At 45.7% G+C, this 23058-nt stretch overlaps 1 protein-coding gene across 14 annotated transcripts in view; it reads right to left on the bottom strand.

Moving 5' to 3' along the window:
- Positions 1-1140: 1140 nt before the first annotated feature.
- Positions 1141-23058, bottom strand: part of CAMK2B (calcium/calmodulin dependent protein kinase II beta) — a 203663-nt gene continuing 181745 nt past the window's right edge. For 6 of the 14 annotated variants that reach the window (XM_083713547.1, XM_083713535.1, XM_083713537.1 and 3 more), the window contains 4 exons: positions 7151-7226; positions 5108-5202; positions 2309-2543; positions 1141-1345 (listed from right to left, as the gene is read on the bottom strand). In XM_083713547.1, coding sequence (XP_083569673.1) covers positions 2311-2543; positions 5108-5202; positions 7151-7226 — 404 coding nt within the window. In that variant the 3' untranslated portion in view covers positions 1141-1345; positions 2309-2310. Of the gene's footprint in view, positions 1346-2308; positions 2544-5107; positions 5203-7150; positions 7227-12617; positions 12747-13960; positions 14090-15257; positions 15387-16958; positions 17088-18111; positions 18241-19356; positions 19477-23058 lie in introns of all 14 variants that reach the window. The other 8 variants (XM_083713534.1, XM_083713540.1, XM_083713542.1 and 5 more) reach the window with 3 other exon arrangements.

Raw genomic sequence — 23058 nt, 5'->3', positions numbered from 1 at the left:
TTCTTTGAAATCAACACGGGTTTCTGCTCAAAGGAAAAACACAGAGGAGAAAGCTGGGCTGGACTTTCAGAAAGCAAAAGCCGACAAAATGCCTTCCAAGGAGGTACCCGCTGCTCCCTTCTGTTGGGCAGGGAGGCCAATTCTGAGAACTGTTAAAGAGGATGAGGTTCAGCGGTGTCAACCTTCCTCCTCCCCAGCTCTCCTAATCTAACTGTCACGACTGTCCCAGCCAGCCCCATTAAGCCGGGGCGGCCTTCCCCACCGTAAGCAAGCCATGGCATGGGCACAGGCACGACGACACAACTGTTGGTAGCCCTTTGGCAAGAGGTCAGGGTCAGGGATGCTTGGGAAATGTGAGTGCCAATGAGAATCCAGACATTCAAAAAAACCTGCAAGTGAGACCTCTTTATATCTCTAAGGCTATGTTACCCTTCGCGTGAAGAACCCGTCAGCCTGGCCATAGCCAACTGCCACCGGGTAATCGCTGGCTCTGGGTTAGCATGGGAGGGGCCCAGAAAACAAAGCCCCACCCCCCACCCCAGAAAGGGTCACCTTCTAGCCAAAAGAAGAACAAAATAAATAAAGAGTCTGAATAATTATAATCATCATCATCATAATCCACAACCACAGCTAGAGGAGAAAATAAACGGTCAGCCCGAGAGCTCGGAAAGAGCACCCTCCGCAAAAACGAACGGTAACACAGGTCACAGACTTCCAAGCGCGAACACGACCACTGGAGAAGAAGGCCCATGCTTTGGCAGAGAATGCAAATACTGTAAAAGTTTTTTTTCTGGGTTTTTTGTGTTTTTTATATATATATATATATATTTATATATATTTCACCTAACAAACTAACACCGTTCAACACTGGGGTCGACACAGGGAGGTGGAGCCTTTTTTTGTTTTTGTTTTGTTTTGTTTGAAGTTGAGACATTTTTCATTGCAACACCTGGTCACCTGAACAGCCGGACGGACGGACACAAAGAAATGGAGTTGGTGGGGGATTTGGGAGGCGCAGTGTGGCCACGCTGCGAGTCGGACAGCTGGGTTGGTTCGGCTGGGTTTGCTGATTTATTTTATTTATTTATTTAGAATCAAGTCTGGTTGGATTTTTTCTTTTTTCCTTTTTTATATATATACTTTTTCTTTTTTTTTAGATTAGGGTTTTTTTGTTTTTTTTTCTGCAAACACAGGCACTGGAAATGAAAGAGGAGAGGATGGGGAAGGGGACGGGGAGGGGGGACACGAGCATGCGGGCACGTGCTTGTCACCGCTGCTCCCGGCTAGCGGCTCAGCTCAAATCACCGTCTCCTTCGAGATGAAACCAGAATATCCAGCATTAGCTCTGAAAGACACAAGCAGGTAGAGAGATGCTGTTAACAATTGCCAGAGACTATTCCCCCTCTGCAGGCCATACCACTTCCTTACTCTGGACCTTCCTTTAGTACTCTGGCCTGGCTTAAACGTGTTGTCGATCCTGCCTCTTGCTTCGTTAAATGAAAAATAAAAAGGAAAGGTTCATGCATGCGCAGATCTCTTGATCTTTGTGCATCTGGAATGTAGTCTGCCATACAGAACCGTCTTCAAATATCTCAAGGGCTGTCACATGAAAGATGGAGCAAAGTTGTTGTTTTTTGCTGCTGCTCTGTAGAGTAGGACCCGAACCAAGTTACAAGAAAAGAGATTCCAACTAACTTTCTGATGGTAAGAGCTGTTTGACAGTGGAACTGACTCCCTTGAGAGGCGGCACTGTCTCCATCCCTGGAGGTTTCTAAGCAGAGGTTGGATGGGCACCTGTCAGGGATCCTTTAGCTGAGATTCCTGCATTGAAACAGTTTGGACTAGATGACTCTAGGCGCTGCCTTCGAACTCTATGATTCTAACCACCTCACCCCCTAGTTTAGCCTCTGTCCCCACCCACCACTGAGAGTCACCTCCTGAAAAATGCTAGAAATGGTCCCCCACCCCTCTTTGCCTAGGTCTTACCCAGGGCCGTCTTAAGTATATACAGCGCCATGGTGCGAAGATCCTTCCAGCATCCCCCTCCACCCCGTTTCCCAGAGTTGCTGACCATTTTACAGCACTGCCAGCAGCTTTGCGGAGGAGGCAGGCAGCAGCTAGAGGGTGGCTCCTCCGGCGGGGAAGAGGCGGAGGCTCCGGGCATGGCGCTGCTTCAGCGGGCGAGGGCAGCGAGCTGATCCCGGAGGCACCGCGCCCAGCCTCCGCCTCTTCCCCGGTGCCCTCCAGAACTTGGTGCCCTGGTGCCCCACACCACTTGCCTCTATGGGCAAGACGCCCCTGGTCTTACCTTCACTGGAGTGGTGCCACAGGTGCTCCCGAGCAGTGGAAGTGGACATTCTGCCACTTGCCATCGCGGCGGTGCCAGACGCGGGTCTCCTCCGACTGGCAAGTGCGAGGGCGGCCCTGCCCATCAATGTACTGCGTCAGGCGGATGTAGGCAATGCAGGCTGCATCTTCCCCAATGACATGCACGTGAGGGTTCAGGATGGTTGTGTGAATGGGCTTGTTGTTCTTAGATAACACTGGAAGAGCAGAAACAGGAAACTAGAGTGAGTTTGTGGGGATGGGCTTGTCACAGAAGGGCCAACGCTCATGCTTACGGTTACTTTCCTTCCTTTATGCTGTCGTGTGCTAACAGATGAAGTGAGTAACCCTGACTTAAATAAGAACTCAACGCTGTCACTGAGTGATGGCTCCCACCCCTGCTCTGGAACCAGACAACAGTTTCAGATATGGATGCAGGCAAGGAGCAAAGGATATGGCAGTGTGTCGGGATAGATGGAGAGGAAATTATACGCCAGTTAATGCAAGAAAACAGGGTCATTCTCTCCCCCCACACACCCTTTTTCAAGGAAAACACAACCCCTGAGGGGGCAACTCTCTGAATTTGCTTGTTGATTACTAGATTACTTTGTCCTCACCAGAAAGTAAGGGTTTGCCTTCTGTTCAGCTGAGTAGGAAGGAATTAGGCTGGCACACCTGGGAAGATACTAAGAGAACTGGTGAACGAGTTGGTGGCGGCACAACCACAGGCACAACTGCACAGCCCTGACCTCACCACTGCCGTACGCTGCCCCAGCCCTATCCAGGCAAGTAGCAGCAAAAGCTTGCGTCAGGAGGGCAAGCTCCCTCACAATTGCTGCTACTGCATCTAGCTGAGTATTGCCTGTGCAGACCGGCAACAGCTTCCCGGGGTCTTAGGCGGAATAGGGCTTTCCTCATCACCTGATCTCTTTAGCTGGAGATGGCAGGGAATGAAGCAGAGTACTTCCCCAACCCAAAGTGGAAACACTTTAACACTACTGCAACGTTTGTTGATGGTGTGGTATGTATGTGGCACCCACGTGAGAGGGTGCTCTCTATATTAGCGTCCCAACTATATTAGCGTCCCAACACCCTCCCCTCACAGATTTCTGGTTGATGCCAACCCTGATGGGTTTTAAGAAGCTGGTAAAGACATTTACTGAGGCCACTGGGTGCCATGGACTGGCTGGATGCAGAGGAGTGGTGGGAGGCGATTGGTGGTGGGACCATGATGAGTGGTCAGAAGCTGAAGAGGGAGCAGACTGGGAGGAGGAGGAGGTGCCAGAAGCTGAAGAGGGAGCAGGGAGCAGGAAGAGGCTGTGGCGGAGAGCCGTCCAGACTCAGAGGCAGGATAGGAGGTGGGGCCAAAAGGCAGGGATGACGCCTTCAAGCTGTTGAAGAAGCCAAGGAATCCTTCCCTCCTGCTATGACCAGCTCCTCACCCCCTCTGGTCTCCCAGAACCAGCAGGGGTATAAAGAGGGCAGAGCAGAGACAGGCAAGGCAAAGAAGTCTCAGGTTGCCTGGGAAGGAGCCAGGGCTAGGATGAGACTTCAGGAGTTAGTTTACTAGAGGAGGGTTTCTTTCCCACTCTTGCACTGCTGTGATGAAATGCTGATTTATTGTGGTAATCAGTTGAATTTGTTTAAGATTGGTTCATTAGGTATTAATACATTTTTATGGTCTGCCCACTCGGTGATTGAGGTGGGGCTCCTCCAGACAGCCTATTTAGTCAGCCTTTGTTCTGATTTGCTTTCACAAAACTTGTGTGTAAGTCAGACTTGTGGCCAGTTTCTACTGAGGATTCCTTCATATTTGTTTACAGTACACTAATGAGCATTCATCCTGATTTGCTTGCAGGGTGTTTATGTATCTTCCTGTTAAACATTCATTCATTCCACACTTTTCAGTGCATTTCCCATCACATTCCTAATGCGAAAGTCTTCTGTTTGCACCAGAGTGACAGAGAACTTCAATTCATTGGTGCAAACCTGAAGTTCCAGTATGCCCTTGAATAACCTCCTGCAAAATAGTGACAGTCTGGATTCACCCTTTGATGAAGAGCGGGTTATAAACTTCCTCTATAAATAAACAAATAATCAAGCAAGCCTTCATATAACAACAATACCCTATAGTTGCAACACCCTAGAGGTCCCGGGCCCTAAGGAAGTTAGATTAGTCTCAGCCAGGGCCTTCTCAACACTGGCTCCGGCCTGGTGGAACGCTCTGTCTCATGAGACCAGAGCCCTGCGGGATCTGATTTTTTTCCACAGGGCCTGTAAGACAGAGTTGTTCCGCCTGGCCTTTGGCTTAGAATCAATTTGACTCCCTCCCCCTCTTTCTTTCTTTTCTTTCTTTCTTTCTTTCTTTCTTTCTTTCTTTCTTTCTTTCTTTCTCCCTCCTCCTGTGATGAGGCTGCATTTTAATGTTTTAATGTTGTATTTTAGTTGTATTTCAATCAATTTGTGTTTATTATTGGTTGTTAGCCACACTGAGCCCGGTCTTGGCTGGGGAGGGTGGGGTATAAATAAACAAATTATTATTATTATTATTATTATTATTATTATTATTATTATTATTATGTCACCTGTCCCTACAACCAATATAAGCTGGTTGAAGGGAAGAGTAAAGAAGTAGGAACCTTTCAAGGACAAAGGAGCTACCAAATGTCATTCCTCGTGCAGTTATGTTCCTGAGTTGGGAAGAGAAGTGGCGGAAAACTCCTGTCAGTGGACAGAAAGACTTTCTCCCTCCCATATCTTACATGCAACAAGATATACTTACAGTTTTCAAAATAAAATCTGTGGAAGTCCATGCCTTCAACAAGGTTGCCCAAGGCTTCTGGTTCGAATGAAGTTAGGCCTGGATCACATATTTTTCTAGACAGGCAGGAAACACAGAGAGATGCCTTACCATCAGTGCCACATGGAGGCATAAGACTGCCAGTGAAGGATACGGTTATCAGCCCTTAAGACATCTGTATGACTTAAAATCGATTTCAAAAAATTCCACTGGAAAAAATTGTTATGTCCCTGTGGAGATGGCAGTATTGAGTCAGTGGCTCATGGGCTTCTGGCTTGTGCTCTCTATAAAGATTTGAGGAGTGAGGTTCTTACCCCTCTGCTATTGTCCATGCCGGGTCGCTCAACCATTGCTACTGTGTCCTTTTGTCTAGCAGATCAAGAAGATCAGGTGATAGCAAAAACTGCAAGTTTTTTAGTAGGGGCCATTAGAATAAGATCTATTATTTGATTATTGGTGTAAACCCCCAAAATGTATTTTCCAGTGTTAAGTTTTTACCTCTATCTTCAGTACATTTTATTTTTTGCTATGGCTAGTGGCTGATGCAAATAAACATCCTTCTGATTCTGATAAGGTTATCAGTGGCTAAGAGCCAATATGTTCTACCTTCATGTTCAGGGCTGGTCTAAAGGCCTAGATACCCAGAAATCTCTTTCATTTTCCATCAAAGCTCAGGAAGCCTGAGCTATTGTGTTCCACAGAATGCATCTACCAAGAGAGGAAAAGATCTATCTAACCGAGAAAGGAGTTGGATAAATAAATACATATCCAAAATAAACAAGTAAATATGATTCAATAAACTGCTGGGCTACATCATCTCAAGAAACTGATTATGGATGTCAAAATGTGCTTCTCTAACAGTAAAAGAGGTACTGCTGAGTTGCTCTTTGCTCATATGACAGTAGCTCAAGAACTTTGGAAGCGGTGGCTAATTTGTGCTGTTAGACTGGGTCCACTCAAACCTTAACCAATTTTATCAATGTGCAGAAAGGACCAATCCAAGTGACTTGTGATACTCAAACTCCAATTAGGGAAAGTCAGGAGCCCAACAAGGAATAACCAGGAGAGTTTTATGAACATTAACTCCTATGTAGATGAGACTCTTTGGCTATACCAGCCACAGAGTGGCTCAGCGAGGCAGGTATAAAGTGAGGGAGGTTAAAAAAGAGAGAGTCAGTAATTAAAGTGAAATTTGTTGGAGAGTGTCCTCATTAAAACTTGGGGGGGGGGGGTTTCAAGGATATGGGCTAAAGTCACACGAGGCCACCACCTTGCTGAAGCTAAGCAAATCCGGGTCTTGTCAGTGCCTGGATGGGGGAGACTGCCTTGGGACCACATGTAGCACAGCTCCTTTGGGTTCCATGGTGGAAGAAAGGCAAGATATAAATGTAGAATGTAAAATAAATGAGACTATTTATTGGGAGCATCACTGATTGAAACAGTGAGCTAATGGCTAATCATATTTCTGAATGACAAGAGTGAGAGGAACATATCCCCCAGGACAAGCCCAACTGCCATGTTTCAGAGCGAGTGCAATGTTCTCAAATGCGTTTCCTGTGGCTGTTGGCAATGCAAGGGAGAACCTCACCTTAACATCTACAGCTACCTTTATTTTGCATGAAGAAGATAGACCTGCTCAAAAACTAGCCGGCAAACTTTTTTTGTTAAGATTCCTGGTGGGGGCATGAAAGATATGGCACTTCCTCCTGTGGGAACATTTGGATGCCCACAGGTAGCTCTGGGATAGCGCAGGTGGTAGAGATTAAATCTCAGGGTTGTGCGCTCAAGCATCACATTCCTGCAATGCAGGAGGTTGGACTAGATGATCATAGAGGCCCCTTCCAACTCTATGATTCCAGGTCCCGGTGTGTCCCCCCCCCCCCCCCGATTTAAAATAACAAGTGTCACAGTGACCAGCTTAAATCTGCAGATAAAGGGCACTGTATACATTAATGAATGCAAAGACATGTAAAACTGGGTTTTGAGCCCAGTATTGTAGTGAGACCAAACATCCCGTCTACTTACGCATATGCCTCAAAGTCCCCATTGTTCACAGCCTCAATCAGCTGCTCTGTAATCTTTATGATTTCCTGCTTGCGGGCTACAAGTGGAGGAAAGATCCGAAGGGGGAGAGAGAGAGGAGAGAAGGAAGGAAGAGGAGACATACACAACGTCAGTGAGAGCAGATTCCCTTTAGGTCTCAAGGCCCTAGCAGAAAACTAACAGCCTTAAGAGTCCTTTCATGCCTCGCTCCTTTGTTCTGGGAGTTTATATGAACCACTTCTGCACGGTGAGATCTTGTAAGGAGGCTTACATGACATATGCAGAGTACCATACCTTGAAAGAACAGGATGCAAATGGCCAAGCGCATATGGTAAGAAACAGTGACACAGTGCAGACTCACGCTTAGGAAACCAGAAAATACTGATAGCTTTCAGCAGGGCAATATTATATCCCTTATTCACCACAAACACACTACAGCAAAAGTATTACTTTCCTTCTGTCCTGAAACAACTGGCCACGATTCTCCCACAATGATACAGACTAAAACCGCCAAGTACCTCTGTAACCAGAACATATAGGAGGAGATCTGGAGAGATGCAGGAATTTGCAAGGCACCCAAGCGACCCAGTTAGAGCAAGCTCAATGAATAATGCAGAACCCAAGTGGCGGAGATGGTGTCAGTGGCCTTGCCAAGGTCATCTCTTGGGAGCAGAAGCATTTGGAAACTTGTGCCCTCGTGGGGCCTGGAGAATCCACTCCACTCACGCTTGCTGTGCCTTGACAGAACCCCCAATCCTCTCCCACTTGGATCCTAGACTCCCATTAACAGAACTGAGTGGAAAGTTGGGAAGTGGGCTCCCATGAGGGTGGAGGTGGGAAGTCCTTCTAAATTCTAGCCTCTAGAAAGTTTGAATAGGTGCAGAACCCATATGTATGACTGGGCAAGGAATTACAAAGGAGAGCTGCATAGGAAGACTAGCAGACCTGGAGAATCTCAAGCAACAAAGACCCCACCCACATTTAGTCGACAAGTTGGTCCCATTTGACAAAAGTGCCACGTGTGGATTTGAGTGACAGGGATTCAACGTCCACCTTAGCCAAGGGCTTAGAAAATATGGCTTGCCAAGCATGTTAATGGTCTACGGAAACAGACGCTTGACTCCCTTTTCTAAAGTACGTAAATGCTTTAGAATTGAATGTTTCAATCAAACTTCCATCTTCACACAGCTCTTCTGACTCACCCTAGATCTCCTGTGTTTCCCCAGCTTGCAGCAAAACTGATCCAAGAAAGCTCATGGACCAGGGCTCTGAGTAATTGGTCCCATAAATGCCTCTCTTTCAAGGTATAATTATACTGCTGACATCCTTCTTTCTTGTTCATTTTAAATTTCATCTACTGACATAATCTTGCCTTTGATCTGGTACCTCTCCCCCACAGGCCTAGTACAAATGCAAACTTGCCACTTTTACTCAAGGTGGCTCAGGACAATTCCCCTGCCTAAACTAATGTTAATCTTTAGCTCATGTTTCTCAAACGTGTGCATGACAGAAGATGATATGCATGCAAATGAGCAAATGGGAAGGTATCAGTTAGTTGTTCTTGAACATTTGAGTTTACCAGGGCTGATTCTTTGCTTTGTGAGCACTCCTGATTCTTAGGCATGCAGGGGCTACTTGTACGTCCATGCTTATACTGCGTGTGTGTTGAGGGGATTCTTTCAGGGAACATAAAACAAGCTTCTAAGTGGTTTGGCTTTAAAGTAAATCTGTTATGTTTGGGTCATATTCAATGGTAGATCTGCCGTAGTGGAAAGTACTTACACCTGGGCACCTGGTTTTTGCTTATCACTACCCCACTCACATGTGCATGTGCAAACACACACACACACACACACACACACACACACACACACACACACACCTATTGCAGCCCTCTTCACCATACCCCATTCTTTTCTGAACAGTAAATCAACTCTCACAAGCGGCTGGTATGTGCTTATAAGAGGTATCATCAAAAATCTGGTGTCCCAGCTTGCAGGAGTACTTTCTGCAAAGGCAAAGACATCACTGAATATAACACTATAATGAGAAATGAGAGCAAGCCCTTTTCCACAACTTACTATATAGGTTTCCATAGGACAAATAAAGTTGCATTTTAAGGGGGGGGGGATTTAAACCTGGGGAAAGCTGCAAAGGGGAAAGCTTAACCCTTCCCTTTCCCCAGCATTGGAGTCCAATTCTGAATCGCTCCCCTCAGCTGCACTTACCTTTTTAAAAGAAAAGAAAAAGTAGTGAATCATGTAGCAGACGTCCCATAATATATTCTAGGCACAACCCCAGTGGAGTAATTATACAGTTAATATTATACAGTTTTGGGTGAATCTATTAATTGCAACTGCAAAATTTCCCCCACTATGTTCAAACCATAATAGACTTGAACTTCCTCGCACTAATGAACTTCCTTAAAATGTGGCCACATTTTAGACATTAAAAAAAAAGATTGCACGGGATTTTAACTGATTTTATATCTACTGCTTTTTGTATTTTTACTGTTGCTTTTGCTTCTGATGTTTTTGATCTGTTTTATATTTGTTTTATGGTTCTCTTTTGCAGGCTACCTTGAAAATCTAGATTAACAAAATTATGTTTAAAAAACCCCTAATGAACTTCCTTCTGTTTGTTTGCATCCCTCTGTATCCCATAAAAATGTGAATGTATGAAACAGTGCTTTCCCCCTCCATAATAAAACCGCATCCTATCCTGCCCACTTTTGCACCCATAAACACCAATGTATAGATTAGAATGATCCATCCCCACAGAAAAATGAATTGAGGTTGCAATTCCGTGCACATTTATCTGGGAGGAAGCTATATTCAACTCAGAGGGACTAACTTCCAAGTAAACATGCACAGGATGGCTCTGGGAAAGAGGGAGGAGAACTCTTTAAAGCAGTTTAAAGCAAAACATGTAAATGGATAATTCATTCACATGAAGTGTTCCTAAATATTTTGTTGAAACTATTTTGCTGGATGAAGTGGAGCAGAAATGCTGCTCCCCCACCTCTCATCAAGTTGGATGGTCCTCAAGGCCAGCCAATTTTTTTTGACACCTGAGGCAGAACATCTCACAAGCGCCACTGCCTGGCAGTAAAAATGCCCTTTCATGATATCCAAAATCAGCTGCCTAATGTTAAGGCTAGCCCAGGTTGAAAATATGCACTAAGCCTTAAAGAAACCAGCAAGCAATGAAAGGCGGTACTATCCTGATCCGATGCAGCTACACATTTCTCCTTGAAGATAAACCTAGTCTCGGGGGGGGGGGGTGCCTTTAACTTTCCAGCAAATCCAGTTCTTACCTGTGAGCTTGCCAGTCATGCCTGCTTCTGCTTTGAAATGAGTGCTCTCCCTGTGCCCTGTCCTAGCACTAGTTGTGTGGCATCTCAGCTCATGTTTGCTGGTGTCTCCCTCCAGCTGCAAATGTGCCAAGCTGTTATTCATCTCTGTAAACCGACACCGCTGCCCGGGACTCCCAGGTTTTCAGCAGGGGAAAGAAAGTTCAGGCCGGAGGGAGATGGCCTGAGACCTTGTGACTCACAATCCCGTGGAGAAAAGAAACCACTTTTTTCTGCATCTCCCCTGCAGTTGCTACTAAGGTAAAGGTAAAGGTACCCCTGACTCTGGGGTTGTGGCGCTCATCTCACTTTACTGGCCAAGGGAGCCAGCGTACAGCTTCCGGGTCATGTGGCCAGCATGAATAAGCCGCTCCTGGCGAACCAGAGCAGCGCACGGAAACACCGTTTACCTTCCCACAGGAGCGGTACCTATTTATCTACTTGCACTTTAATGTGCTTTCGAATTGCTAGGCTGGCAGGAGCTGGGACCGAGCAACGGGAGCTCACCCCGGCGTGGGGACTTGAACTGCCGACCTTCTGATCGGCAAGTCCTAGGCTCTGTGGTTTAACCCACAGCGCCACCAGCGTCCCTTACAGTTGCTACTAGGTGCAGCAAAAAAGCTGTGCACTTTCAGTACTCGATGCAACAGCAGCAAGAACAAAACATCTTTTGTAGGTGTGCTACTTTGGATAAGACCTGATCAGCCAGAACCTATTTTTGGTAATGCAGTTTGTACACTTTTTTATGAATATAATTTCATTGCTGATTTATGTTGTTCACTGCTATTATAGGCGGCTGGGCCAGCCGCGGGAACAGAACATTTCATGGGGCTGCCTCAGGCGCCTTAGCCCGGGTGGGTGGGGGCTGGAGGAGGCAGCGGCTTTGCTTGACCAGACTCAACAGGAAGAGGCAGAAGTTGCACGTGGTGATGCTAATCATCTGTGTGGCCGGCAACTGCCTTCTTCCTCCCCGCCAACTTTCTGACATCTTAGTACGCCGCCGTATCATGTAGTTTATGCCGTATTATACCGTAATATTAGCTGGCGGTATATTACGATGTTGGAAAGCAGATATCACCCAGCCCGAAATGAGACTTCTGAGAAAAACATGCATTATGGGAGCCCTTCATGTGTTCCGTTATAACCAATAAATTCCACCCTTGAAAACGTAATTCATTTGCCATAATCCAGCCCAGGTGGAGAAGGGGGGAACGTGTGAGCCTGAGGCTTGCTGCAGCTCATCTTCATAATGTTAAGCCATGCTTTAGCACTACGTGCTAACACAGCCAGAGATCACGCCTAAGATCGGAATATCAGACCACACAATTCCCAAAGTATGGCTTTCATTTGGCTTTTTCCAATTGGCACGAGGCTTTACTAGTGGTCTTAAACTAAGACCTCACACTACCCATATTTACCAGGACTGTGACTGTGACTGAACCCGGGACTATCCCCTTGAGACAGAAGACAGACTGGCTTTAGGGAGGAAGTAGGACATGCACCCTAGTGCAGTGTTTCCCAACCTTGGGCCTCCAGCTGTTTTTGAACTACAATTCCCATCATCCCTGACCACTGGTCTTGCTAGCTAGGGATGATGGGAGTTGTAGGCCAAAAACATCTGGAGGCCCAAGGTTGGGAAACACTGCCCTAGTGCACCCTCCGGCCTGAACCTTTCTTCAAACAACATGCCTCCAACTGGATAGAGAGGAGAACAACTGCAGTGTTTGGACCTCTGGGAGGAAAGATGGAGGGAAAATGCCCAGTCCCATGCCCATATTTGTTTAAACACACAGCAAGAGCATCGTAAATCAGTATCTGCAATGTCCCAGGCTTTAAACACAATGCTTCTCCCACAATGCAACCTCGATTTTCAGCTTGTGCCATGCATTTAATGCACTTTCTCTGTTAGCCTGCATTCACACAAGCATAGCTATTCACCCACTGAAGTGAAGTGTTTTCATGTGAAGCCATGCAGCAATACCCATTAGGCTATTTATTTCGCACCTACAGTGTAATAAAGAGAACAGAATCTTCCCTGGGGTCTGAACAGAACAAAGTGGGGCTCACAGCTGCAGGCCACGAAACCATGCTACTTACGATCTGAAGGCAGAGGATTTGGGATGAGTGGAATTGGGAAAAGGTGGGTGACAGCTGGCTGTGGCCCCTCAGCTTCTGGGGCTCCAGAGCCCCGTTTCACCATGCTTAGAATATCAGACAACTTGGCAGCTGGTGTGAGACAGATGAAAGAAGGCACGGAGAGAATAATAATAAAACACAAATGAATGGGAGAGTGGAGAGGGGCTAGAAAAACAAGGGAAAGAAAGGAATCAGATAAAGGAGAGCGACTAAGAAAGAATTCAAGGTGAACAGTGTCTCCTGTTCTAGTCTAACCAATGAAGGCGGCAATGGCACTTTCTAAAGAGTAGCTCAATGCTCACATGACAGGAAACCATTATTTTGTGGTTTACTCTGAACACAGCTATCTGTTTTGCTCCTCTTCATGCAACCATAATCCCTGGCTTAGAATTATGTCTGAATTGGGGATCATTATTTGTTTTGCTGAAACCAACCATGATCGGTAAGGTGAGAACCTTGTTGTGTATCACACTTTATTTGCATAGAACAAACCGAATCTGCAAGCTCTTTGCACAGAGCTTGCTGCAAGATTTGTGCAAGGTGGTCTGAGCTTGTGCATAGCCTCCACATGGTATGGGAGAGCCAAGAGCATTCAGTAAAAGCAGGTAAAGTGAGGTCTTCCAAGTTTATGGATCTGCTAAGCCTGGAGAAGAAAAGGCTGAGAGGACATGATAGCACTCTTCAAATACTTGGAAGGGCTGTCACACAGAAAAGGGCAAATACTTATTCTCTGCTGCCCCAGAAGGCAGGACTAGACCTAAGGGGTTTAAGTTGCAGGAGAACAGATTTCAACTGGACATTAGGAGAAACTTCTCAACAGGTGAGAGCAGTTCAACAATGGAATAAATTAACTAGAGGAGTAGTGAATTCTCCTGTGATAGGCACCTTCAAACAGACCATAATCTGTTGAGAATGCTCTAGCTTTCGGTTGCCTTTAATGAGCAGCGGGCTGCTCTAGATCAGGAATGGAGAACATGTGGTACTCCAAATGTTGGATCTGAGTTCCCATCAGCCCCAGTCAGCATAGCAAATGGTCAGGGGTTATGGAACTTGTAGTCCAGTAGTATTGGGGGGTGCATAGGCTCCCCTTTCCTGCTCCAGATGACCAACTAATCCTCATTCAACTCTATGGTTCTATGAATAAAAAAGCTATGGAAAAGCCCAAGATGTATGGTGCCACATGAGCTGTAGAGCACGCACATTAGAGTCAAAGGAGGGCACAGCAGTGCCAGCTGCCACACTAGCCTGCTGGAACATCCCTGAAGGCATGGGACAAGAAATCCCAGTGACACCAGACTACTTACACTGGGGAGGAAGTGGGTTGGCAGCACCTGAAGGTGGGCATGGAAGGGTGATGGAGGACTTTGGCTCTTCGCCTTCAGGAAGCCCAGAGCCCTTTTTCACCATGCCTAATACATCACAGAGTTTTGCAGCTGGGATGGAAGAGATGAGAGGAGGGAGAGGTGAGAAAAAAACACAAAAGCCAACAAGCAGAAAGAAATGAAAGCAAGGAGGAAAGGACTAGAAAACAGGCAAAGAGAACTGGGTCAAGGAGGAGAACTTGACAGGATTGGAGTCCCTTTACATCATTCCATAACCTAGTAACAATGCAAGCAATATTCTTCCTAGAATTATTTTCAGTGCAAATAGTCCCTCAGCTTTTAAAACTGAGTGGATAGGAGAAAAATAACTCAGGATTAGTCTCAACAACTTGCCCATTACATGGTAAAACTAGTCCTGAATTAGACTGCTCCAGACTACAAATGAGATGGAGGGAAAGAGGGGACTTGCCTAAAGTATAAGCATACAAACAGGCTGGAGTGGTAGAGTTTTTGAGATCAGACCTTATAATAATTTATAATAAGCCTATTTCCCCCCTTTGAGGTAGAACTCAGCAGCCACCACTTGCACCCTCCTTGGGTGTTTTTAATGTGGCTGGAATGTGTCCCTGAACTCTGATAATGCTTCTTGGTTGCCTGGATGGAGGATAGAGAGGGGTGTGCATGTAGAAACTAATGGAGAAGGGCTAAATTCGCACTCGTTGCTCTGCCCACTTTTGCCTCTGGCCCCACTCACCATTGGCATGTGGTTCCTGGAAGGGAATGAAGGAGCTTGGACTGATCTAATACATTTAAGGCTATTTCCACTTGAAGTATGGAGTGGGTACTCTGGGGCTCTCTGCTGCCTGCGCATATGAGCATAATTTATTCAGGGCAGCAATCCAAATTCAATTACTCTGAAGCAACCATTCTTAGGCTGGATCTACACACAGGAAAAAATGCTATAAATAAGTAGGAAATTAAATTGTTATAACAAAATAAAATTAAAAACCTATGGAAAAACACCTGTAAAAATTTCCTGCTCTCTGCCGCCATCTGTTGTTGTAGGCTTATAGTGCATTCAAATCATTGTTTCTTTACTAATGTAGCTGAGTCCTTATTCATTGGTGGTGCAGCTAAGCCCTGTACAGTACCACCCAGCGAAACTGCCCCTGTGCAAGGCCTTTCTTTTCAAGGAAAAACAAAAAGAGGGGGACCCCACAAGGATTCTACAGGGTGCTTACAATACTCCAGCTACATGCAGGCGATGCCTGCTACTTACACTGGAAAAGAAGAGGATTTGCAGCCCCTGGAGATGGGCTAGGCAGAGGGATGGAAGGCTTTGACTCTTCAGCCCCTGGAGGCCCAGACCCCTTTTTCACCATGCCTAATACATCAGACAGTTTGGCAGCTAGGGTGGGAGGAGGGAGAGAAATATGAGAAAACTAAACAGAAAAGTAATGGGGTGGGGAATGAATACACAATAAAGAACAAGGAGGAGGGAGTTTAGAGAAAGGAATCTGCTTGGGAGAAGGGACTTTTCATGTAGTGAGGATGTGGCTTAGCTTGCGTCAGTGTCTACATTTGTTCAGGTGTTCCTAAAGGTCCTGAGACACTAAAGATCCCTTGGTTATTCAGGGGCTGTTGGTTCCTTTTTCTCTGCCGTCATGGGGGGGGGGGGGGGAATGTTGCCTTGGCCAGAACGATGGGACAAGCAGAGTACAGAATTATTTGGGATTACCCAGATTATCCCAAGAATGACTTGGGTTAGAAAGCAAAAATGTAAGAGCAAAATGATGTTGAGATTCAAGCCTGATACAACCATGTCTTAACACTACAGTCCTCTTTTCTGATTGCATACACAAGGGGTCGACAACCTAAGGCCCATGGGCCGGTAGCAGGCCACAAGGCTTGTCTAACTGGCCCAGGGTGACCCCCGCCGCCCTTACTGGAGCAGCACGGGGACCGACTTCCAGGTTGATGGCGCCTGTGCACGGGCACTCCTCCGACCCAGATGTGTGCAGGAAATAGCATGTGTGCATGAGTGCAGGATGGAGAAGTATCTGTGTGCATTCACAGACACTATTTCCGGCGCACTTCCGGGTCGGAGGAGCACCGGAAATAGCATGTGTGCACGCACATTCCTCTGACCCAGAAGAGAGCGCATGCGCACACGCTCTGGCCCATCCTCCGACAGACAGAACGTCGACCGGCCCATCCTTTGATAAGGTTGCCAATCTCTGGCATACACAGTCCTTTTGCAACCTGGTGCCTTTCAGATGCTTTGGACTACTACAACTAATCCAGAACGTGGCAGCTAGACTGGTGACTGGGAGCGGCCACCGAGACCACATAACGCCGGTCTTGAAAGACCTACATTGGCTCCCAGTACGTTTCCGAGCACAATTCAAAGTGTTGGTGCTGACCTTTAAAGCCCTAAACGGCCTCGGTCCGGTATATCTGAAGGAGCGTCTCCACCCCCATCGTTCCACCCGGACACTGAGGTCCAGCGCCGAGGGCCTTCTGACAGTTCCTTCACTGCGAGAAGCCAAGTTACAGGGAACCAGGCAGAGGGCCTTCTCGGTAGTGGCACCTTCCCTGTGGAACACCCTCCCACCAGATGTCAAAGAGAACAACAACTACCAGACCTTTAGAAGACATCTGAAGGCAGCCCTGTTTAGGGAAGCTTTTAATGTTTGATGTATTACAGTATTTTAATATTTTTTTGGAAGCCGCCCAGAGTAGCTGGGGAAGCCCAGCCAGATGGGTGGGGTATAAATAAATTATTATTATTATTATTATTATTATTATTATTATTATTATTATTACTCCCATCAACCCCTTAGGCAGCACAAAACCTAGGACGAGGAAGGGGCCCTGCAACACTGAGTAGGGCAACTGCCTTACTTTATGGCTAGAAAAGCTACAAAGACTCCTCAGCAGCAGTTCTGTTTGGCAGTCCCTGGTGCCACATGCTACTTACACTGGAGAGGAACAGGATTTGCAACAACAGAAGGAGGGAAGAGCAAAGTGATGGAAGGCTTTGCTTCTTCTGCTTCTGGTGGCCCAGAGCCCCGTTTCACCATGCCTAATACATCAGAAAGTTTTGCAGCTGAGAGAGGAACAGATGGGAGCAGAGAGGGCGAGACAGGGAAAGAAACCCAGTTTTAAAATGAAAAGGAAAGTACCAGAAAGCCATGCTAGAGAATGGAATCAAAGTAAGACAGCATGCAAGGAAGGCTTGGGGGTTCCTTCTAGTATTCACAAATTTGGAGCTTCATTTGCCCAATGATCTCCTCAAATATTTTGTGTGGGAGCAAAGACCCATGTTAGTTTTTCAAAAAAAGAGATCCCTAATACGTTTTACTCCCAGCTCACACAAGCCTTCTCTATGGCCTTTCCAACCCAGCATTAGCAGGAAAGAATAAAACACAGCAGACCATGGACCATACATTGTCATGTTTCTTCTCTGTTCCCTGGACACTGAGGCAAGTCCTTTTCAGTGGTGGCCCCTGCATCAATGGGACATCCCAGAGAGAGATATGTAGCCTTATCATTGCCAGGCCATGGTCTGATGGCACCTGAAGCCCACCACCTTGCTAAAGTGCCTGGATGGGGAAACTCCCTAGGACCCCAGGCATACACTTTGAGTTCCAGGATGAAAAAAAAGGACAGGATACAAATGGAAATTGTGTGTGTGTGTGTGTGTGTGTGTGTGTGTGTGTGTATATATATATATATAATTGAAAGTATTTTCATTCCAAGTTGTGTTTAACTAATGAAAGGCAGGGCTGCCATTCATCCTGATTTTCCAGGAAATGTCATGGAATTCACTTCCAAAAATGGCGTCCTGGATTATTTTTCGGAAATCAAGCAAACGTCCTGGAAAACTGGCAATGGGGGTTAAATTGTGCCCCCATATATATCTTTAAAAGCTCCAAAACTCTTGTAGCTTTTACTATAAAAGGCTCAGCAACTTTGAGGGTTGTCTGAAAAAGTTCAACAACTGTTTGTGTGTCCTGGTTTTTACTTTTGAAATATGGCAATCCTATTCTATGGCGACCATGAAGGCCCTCTGGGATTTTGTGCCAAATTAACCCCCCAGTGCAGCAAACCCAGACCGTCTTGCTACTTACACTGGGGAGGTAGAGGGTTTGCAACAGCTGGAGATATGCAGGGTGGAGAGACCAAAGTCTTTGACTCTTCAGCTTCAGGGGCCCCTGATCCCTTTTTCACCATGCCTAATACATCAGTCAGCTTGGGTACTGAGACAGGACAGAAAAGACAGGACAGAAAAGGCAGGGAGGTAGAGAAGGAAGAGAAACCAAGTATAATGGAACAAGAACAGAAGAATGAACAAACCCAGGAACATGGGTTAGGAAATGGAAACATTAAGTGGAAAAGGTGTCCATCAGGTACTATCTAGCGCCCCCTCCCCAACAAACACACAAATTGTGTTACTATATTTACATTTATTTATAGCTACTAGTGTGATACACTTACTATATGTTTATCCACACTGTCAGAACAGACAGACCTATGACTTGTTCAGATGTTGTGCGAAACCACTGGTTCCCACTACAGTGGTACCTCGCAAGACGAATGCCTCGGAAGACGAAAAACTCGCAAGACGAAAGAGTTTTTCGTTTTTTGAGTTGCTTCGCAAGACAATTTTCCCTATGGGCTTGCTTCGCCAGACAAAACGTCTTGCGTGTTTGTTTCCTTTTTCTTAAAACCGTTAATACCAGGGTGCATCCGTGCTTCGCAAGGCGAAAAATCCGCAAGACGAAGAAACTCACAGAATGAATTAATTCCGTCTTGCGAGGTACCACTGTATGTGATAATGTCTGCAAGTGCCTCCGGCTCATGCACACCCCAGCCTCTTCTGCATGCTAGAGGAGAGTATCAAACCTTTCTACTTTCAACTTTAAACTAACCCTAGTCCCCCATGGCATCTGAATTCAGATGAAACTATGGTTTATTTACACTGTGAGCCACAGTTTCAGATCCTGGCTTGTTCTCAAATCACAGTTGTTGTTTTTAAAAAAAACATAGTTTCCTGAGCTGCAGCATCAATGGTAGCTACAATTAGTTTTAAATCCAGAACTGATGCTTTCAATCTCCTCCCTCTGGTGCGTGAAAGACAAGGAGAGGGGAAGTAACAGTGTGTGTGTGTGTGTGTGTGTGTGTGTGTGTGTGTGTGTGTAAGCCTGAGGCCCAAGCAGGTTCACCTAAAATCACAGCTTAAAATTACATCTGAACTAGACCTATGACTAAAAGTCTTGGGGCATTTACTGACGGCTCAACCACAGTTGAGTGGAAAGTTAAACTACAGTTGAGTGGAAAGTTGGGGAAAGGAGCACAGGGACTTTGTGACTTACAAGCAGCAGCAACAGCAGCAGCAGCAGATGGTATCGGAGAAGTCTGCAGACTGGGAGGAAGTTCAGGGACAGATCCTGGATTCAACTGGCTTTTTACAAGCTCATTATCAGCAGCCTTAACTGATGTGAATGGGTAAGAGAGGAAAAAAGAGAGGGAGGGGGGAAGGAAAAACAAACACCATAAAGCGAGAAATAAAAAGTTCCAAAGTAAAATGGCGGCTCTGATGGGAGAAAAGAGAGAATGGGAAAGCAAAATATACATTGGCTGAGAAAGAGAAGAGGATGGCAAAATGGAATATAAAAGAGGAGAAAAACACACAGAGGAGGCAGGGCATAGTCTAACTAGAGGATTTCCACTATCTGCTTGCTTCAGCTGGTTTGTTCTCTGTCAATCCTTTACCCCAACTCCATCCCCCTCACTTGACCTCCCAGCTTGGCTTCCTTTGAGAAGGGCCAAAGTTGTATCTTCAGAACATTGCATATTCAAGAGAGATGCTCATAGGATACAACTCTATCCTCGTGCCACGTTTGCAACATTCTTGTGGCCTGGCGTGAGTGCCAAATTGGGCGGGCAAATTCAACCTTGTGGAATCTGCTTGGTGTGCGCTTTTTTTACTAGCATACGAAGATCCACCATTGAGAACCAGGTGCAAAATGGCGGCTTCGGATGGTGGGGTGTGGAAACATACTCTTAGAATTAAAGAGCAGCGTGCCTCTAAGCACAAGCTCAGTCAAGCAATTTTTTTCAGTATGAAAACTGAGTTTGCAGTCCTCACACATAAAAACACTCTCCTGTTCCCTGCCCCCATGCACCATGTAACAAAGAAAGACATGTGTTTTCTCACTCCAGAGCGTCTGGAAATATATTCTGCACTTTATACACTGGAGTATTCTACCTGTATTTCTCCTTGCAGCCGCATGGAACAACACATGCATCAGATCTATGAATCTGTAAGTAAATCTTTTAAAACTTCCTTAGCAGTGAGTGGTCTGTTCCTTGCAAAAGGGGTAGAAAGAGGGGAGTGTTGTAAACGCGGTAAGAAAAGTCTAACAACCTATATTCCTAATGTTCCACTGTGATGCTGATTTTTGTGAGTTTAAAACTCTGCTACTGTGGCTCTCTTGTGTTAGCTCCACATTTCAAATCCAGGAACCCAGCCAATTCTTTTGTTGTTCACGCACACAGGTGGGTTCACAAGGATTCATATATTTTCCTCCCACAAGCAGCCTAATATTTTTTTGGGGGGTGGGGGTGGGAGGAACCTTTTTCATTGTTGCTTTTGTTAAATAATTGTGAGCCATACAGTCATTGCTGATCTACTGCAAAACACATAAGTGATCTTTCAGTAAGCTCCTGATCTAACGTCTGCCCACTCGTGTGCTAGATTACAAGGCTGTTTGCATTCCACTCTTTCCAGCACCACTAAGCCAGTTGTCAGCTTGAAAGTGGAGGCAGCACAAATCTTTAAAGTCACTCTTATAGAAATTACAAGACCAGTCTGGTCGACCTACTCCCAGGTAATGTTGCCAAGAGAATTAGATGCCACCTGTTACAAAAACTGTGTGCAGCACTTATTTAATTGATGCCCCCTGCCAGTCAAAAGAAAACAAGTCCCCTCCCCACTACCAGGAGTGTTTTCCAGGACCCAAGAGTTACACTATAACAACTTAAAGAGGATATCCTTCAAAACAAAAAATGCATTTAGGTACAAAGGCACACATGGAAGGACCTCCTACTGAACTCAGTGGGATTTACTTCTGGGCATACATGCATAGGATTACAAAGCCCACACACCCATTACCCAGCCCTGAACAGAACAAACCTAACTTCCTGTTGCTTCCAAGACAAAAGTATCCAGAGTAACAGGAAACACTTGAGTTCGCTCTCTTTACAATACTCTGTAACCCCACCAAAGAGTAACAATAAGCATCTGCATCAATATTTGCTCTGCCTCCCATGGCCAAACTTACACATTTTGCTTACACACTCATGGAGCTGCATTACATAATGTGAAAAATGTGTCCCAGCCTTTTCTAAAACATGGGTCTTCCACAGGTGGGCCAAACCCACAGAAGTGGGTATATTGCCCAACCTGGAGTCAATCATACATACTGGAGCTGGGGCTGGGGCTAGAATCTGTTTGGTTTTCATTTTAAAATGAAAGAAAGTTGCAGAGAGAAAGAGAGTAAAGTGTGCTGTTCAGCAAATGGCAGAGTGTCTTTTTTTTGCATTTTGTTTTTTTCAATGCAAACTGCACTTGCAAAAATACCCTGTTCTATACAACCATTAACAACAGTGCAGGGGCTCTGCCTTCCTTTGCCTCTGATCATCCTAAAAATTGGTGGAGGAAAGTGGGCATATGTGGTAAAATGTATCTACGTGTGTGGCATGTTGCTTTAAAGCTTCCTGGGTCTGAAAAAGTGAAGGCTATTGACCAATAATGCTGCAAGGGATCTTGGGACACACATCTCTGACTGTACACTGCTTCAGTGGCACTCTCAAAGCAGGAATGAGCCAGACTTCAGGCTTGTTCAATCTACTTTGCGCTTTGTAGAACTTCAAGATCTTCCAACCAGAGGCAAGCGCAAAAGACATACACTTAGAATGAAAAAACTAGGAATTTGTTTCCAGTACCTGAACTGAACTGAGCTTACATTACTTTCACAACAAAATCCACTCCTGCCTAGTTTTCTTCATTTCAGCTGTTAGATGGGAGAAGTTGTTTCGCTGTAAGCACTGTAAAATAACTAGGAGTCAGAAAGTCCTGCCAATCTACTGCAAATCACCCTGAGATCATCTGCCAGATTTGCTCTTCACTAGAATGGAACCGTACTGTTCATGCTAGCTTTGGGTTCAATTACAGCAAAAAAATAAAAATAACAAAACAAACCCAACAACAGAAAACAAATCTTCAGAATACAAAGATATCTTGAGGACTTATAATTTGGGCTGTGCAAACTTTCAACCAGTTAACTGGTTAAATGATTAAAAACATTTCACCAACTGAAAAGGCCGCAAATGAATTGGGCAGCATGTGAATTATTTCCCAATTTGTCAGTAGCTTTCTCTTGTCCTGGGCAACCCAAAGTGACTTACAACCCAACAGACAGACAACAAACCCCACACAGATACACTAAACCAAGAGAAATACGATTAAAAACACCCCACCTGAGCATGTGTGCATGGCAGGCATAGGCAAACTTGGCCCTCCAGATGTTTTAGAACTACAACTCCCACCATCCCTGACCAATGGTCCTGTTAGCTAGGGGTGATGGGAGCTGTAGTCCCAAAACATCTGGAGGGCCGAGTTTGCCTATGCCTGATGCATGGTATAAAAATTGTAGATGGCAGATGCCATCTTAGCAGAGGCATTGCCTCTGCATCGTGTCCAAGACAATTTGCTGCCTCAGGTAAAGGACAAGATAGTACCCCTCACCACAATTCCATGTAAGAAGCTGTCTGGACTGGCAGTCAAATGTTACTTCTACACTGGCAACAGGCCAGTGTATCTGGCAGGACAGGTTTCATGGTGCATAGAACTTTGTCTCCCAGCACCTCACTGCTGCTCCCTGCCTCAAAACATGTTTATGCCTAATGGTTCGACTGGCCCTGGTTTCTTCCTTCACTTCCGCACAGGAAAGACACCTAGCATAGGAAAGATGGCCACCTGTCATGGATGTTTTACTGTAATTGAGATTCCT

The sequence above is a fragment of the Podarcis gaigeae genome (genome assembly GCF_964106915.1).
Source record: "Podarcis gaigeae genome assembly, chromosome: 15".
Classification (NCBI taxonomy): Eukaryota; Metazoa; Chordata; class Lepidosauria; order Squamata; family Lacertidae; genus Podarcis; species Podarcis gaigeae.
Note: the sequence above shows the minus strand (reverse complement) of the source record. Positions and strands in the feature narration are given on the sequence as shown.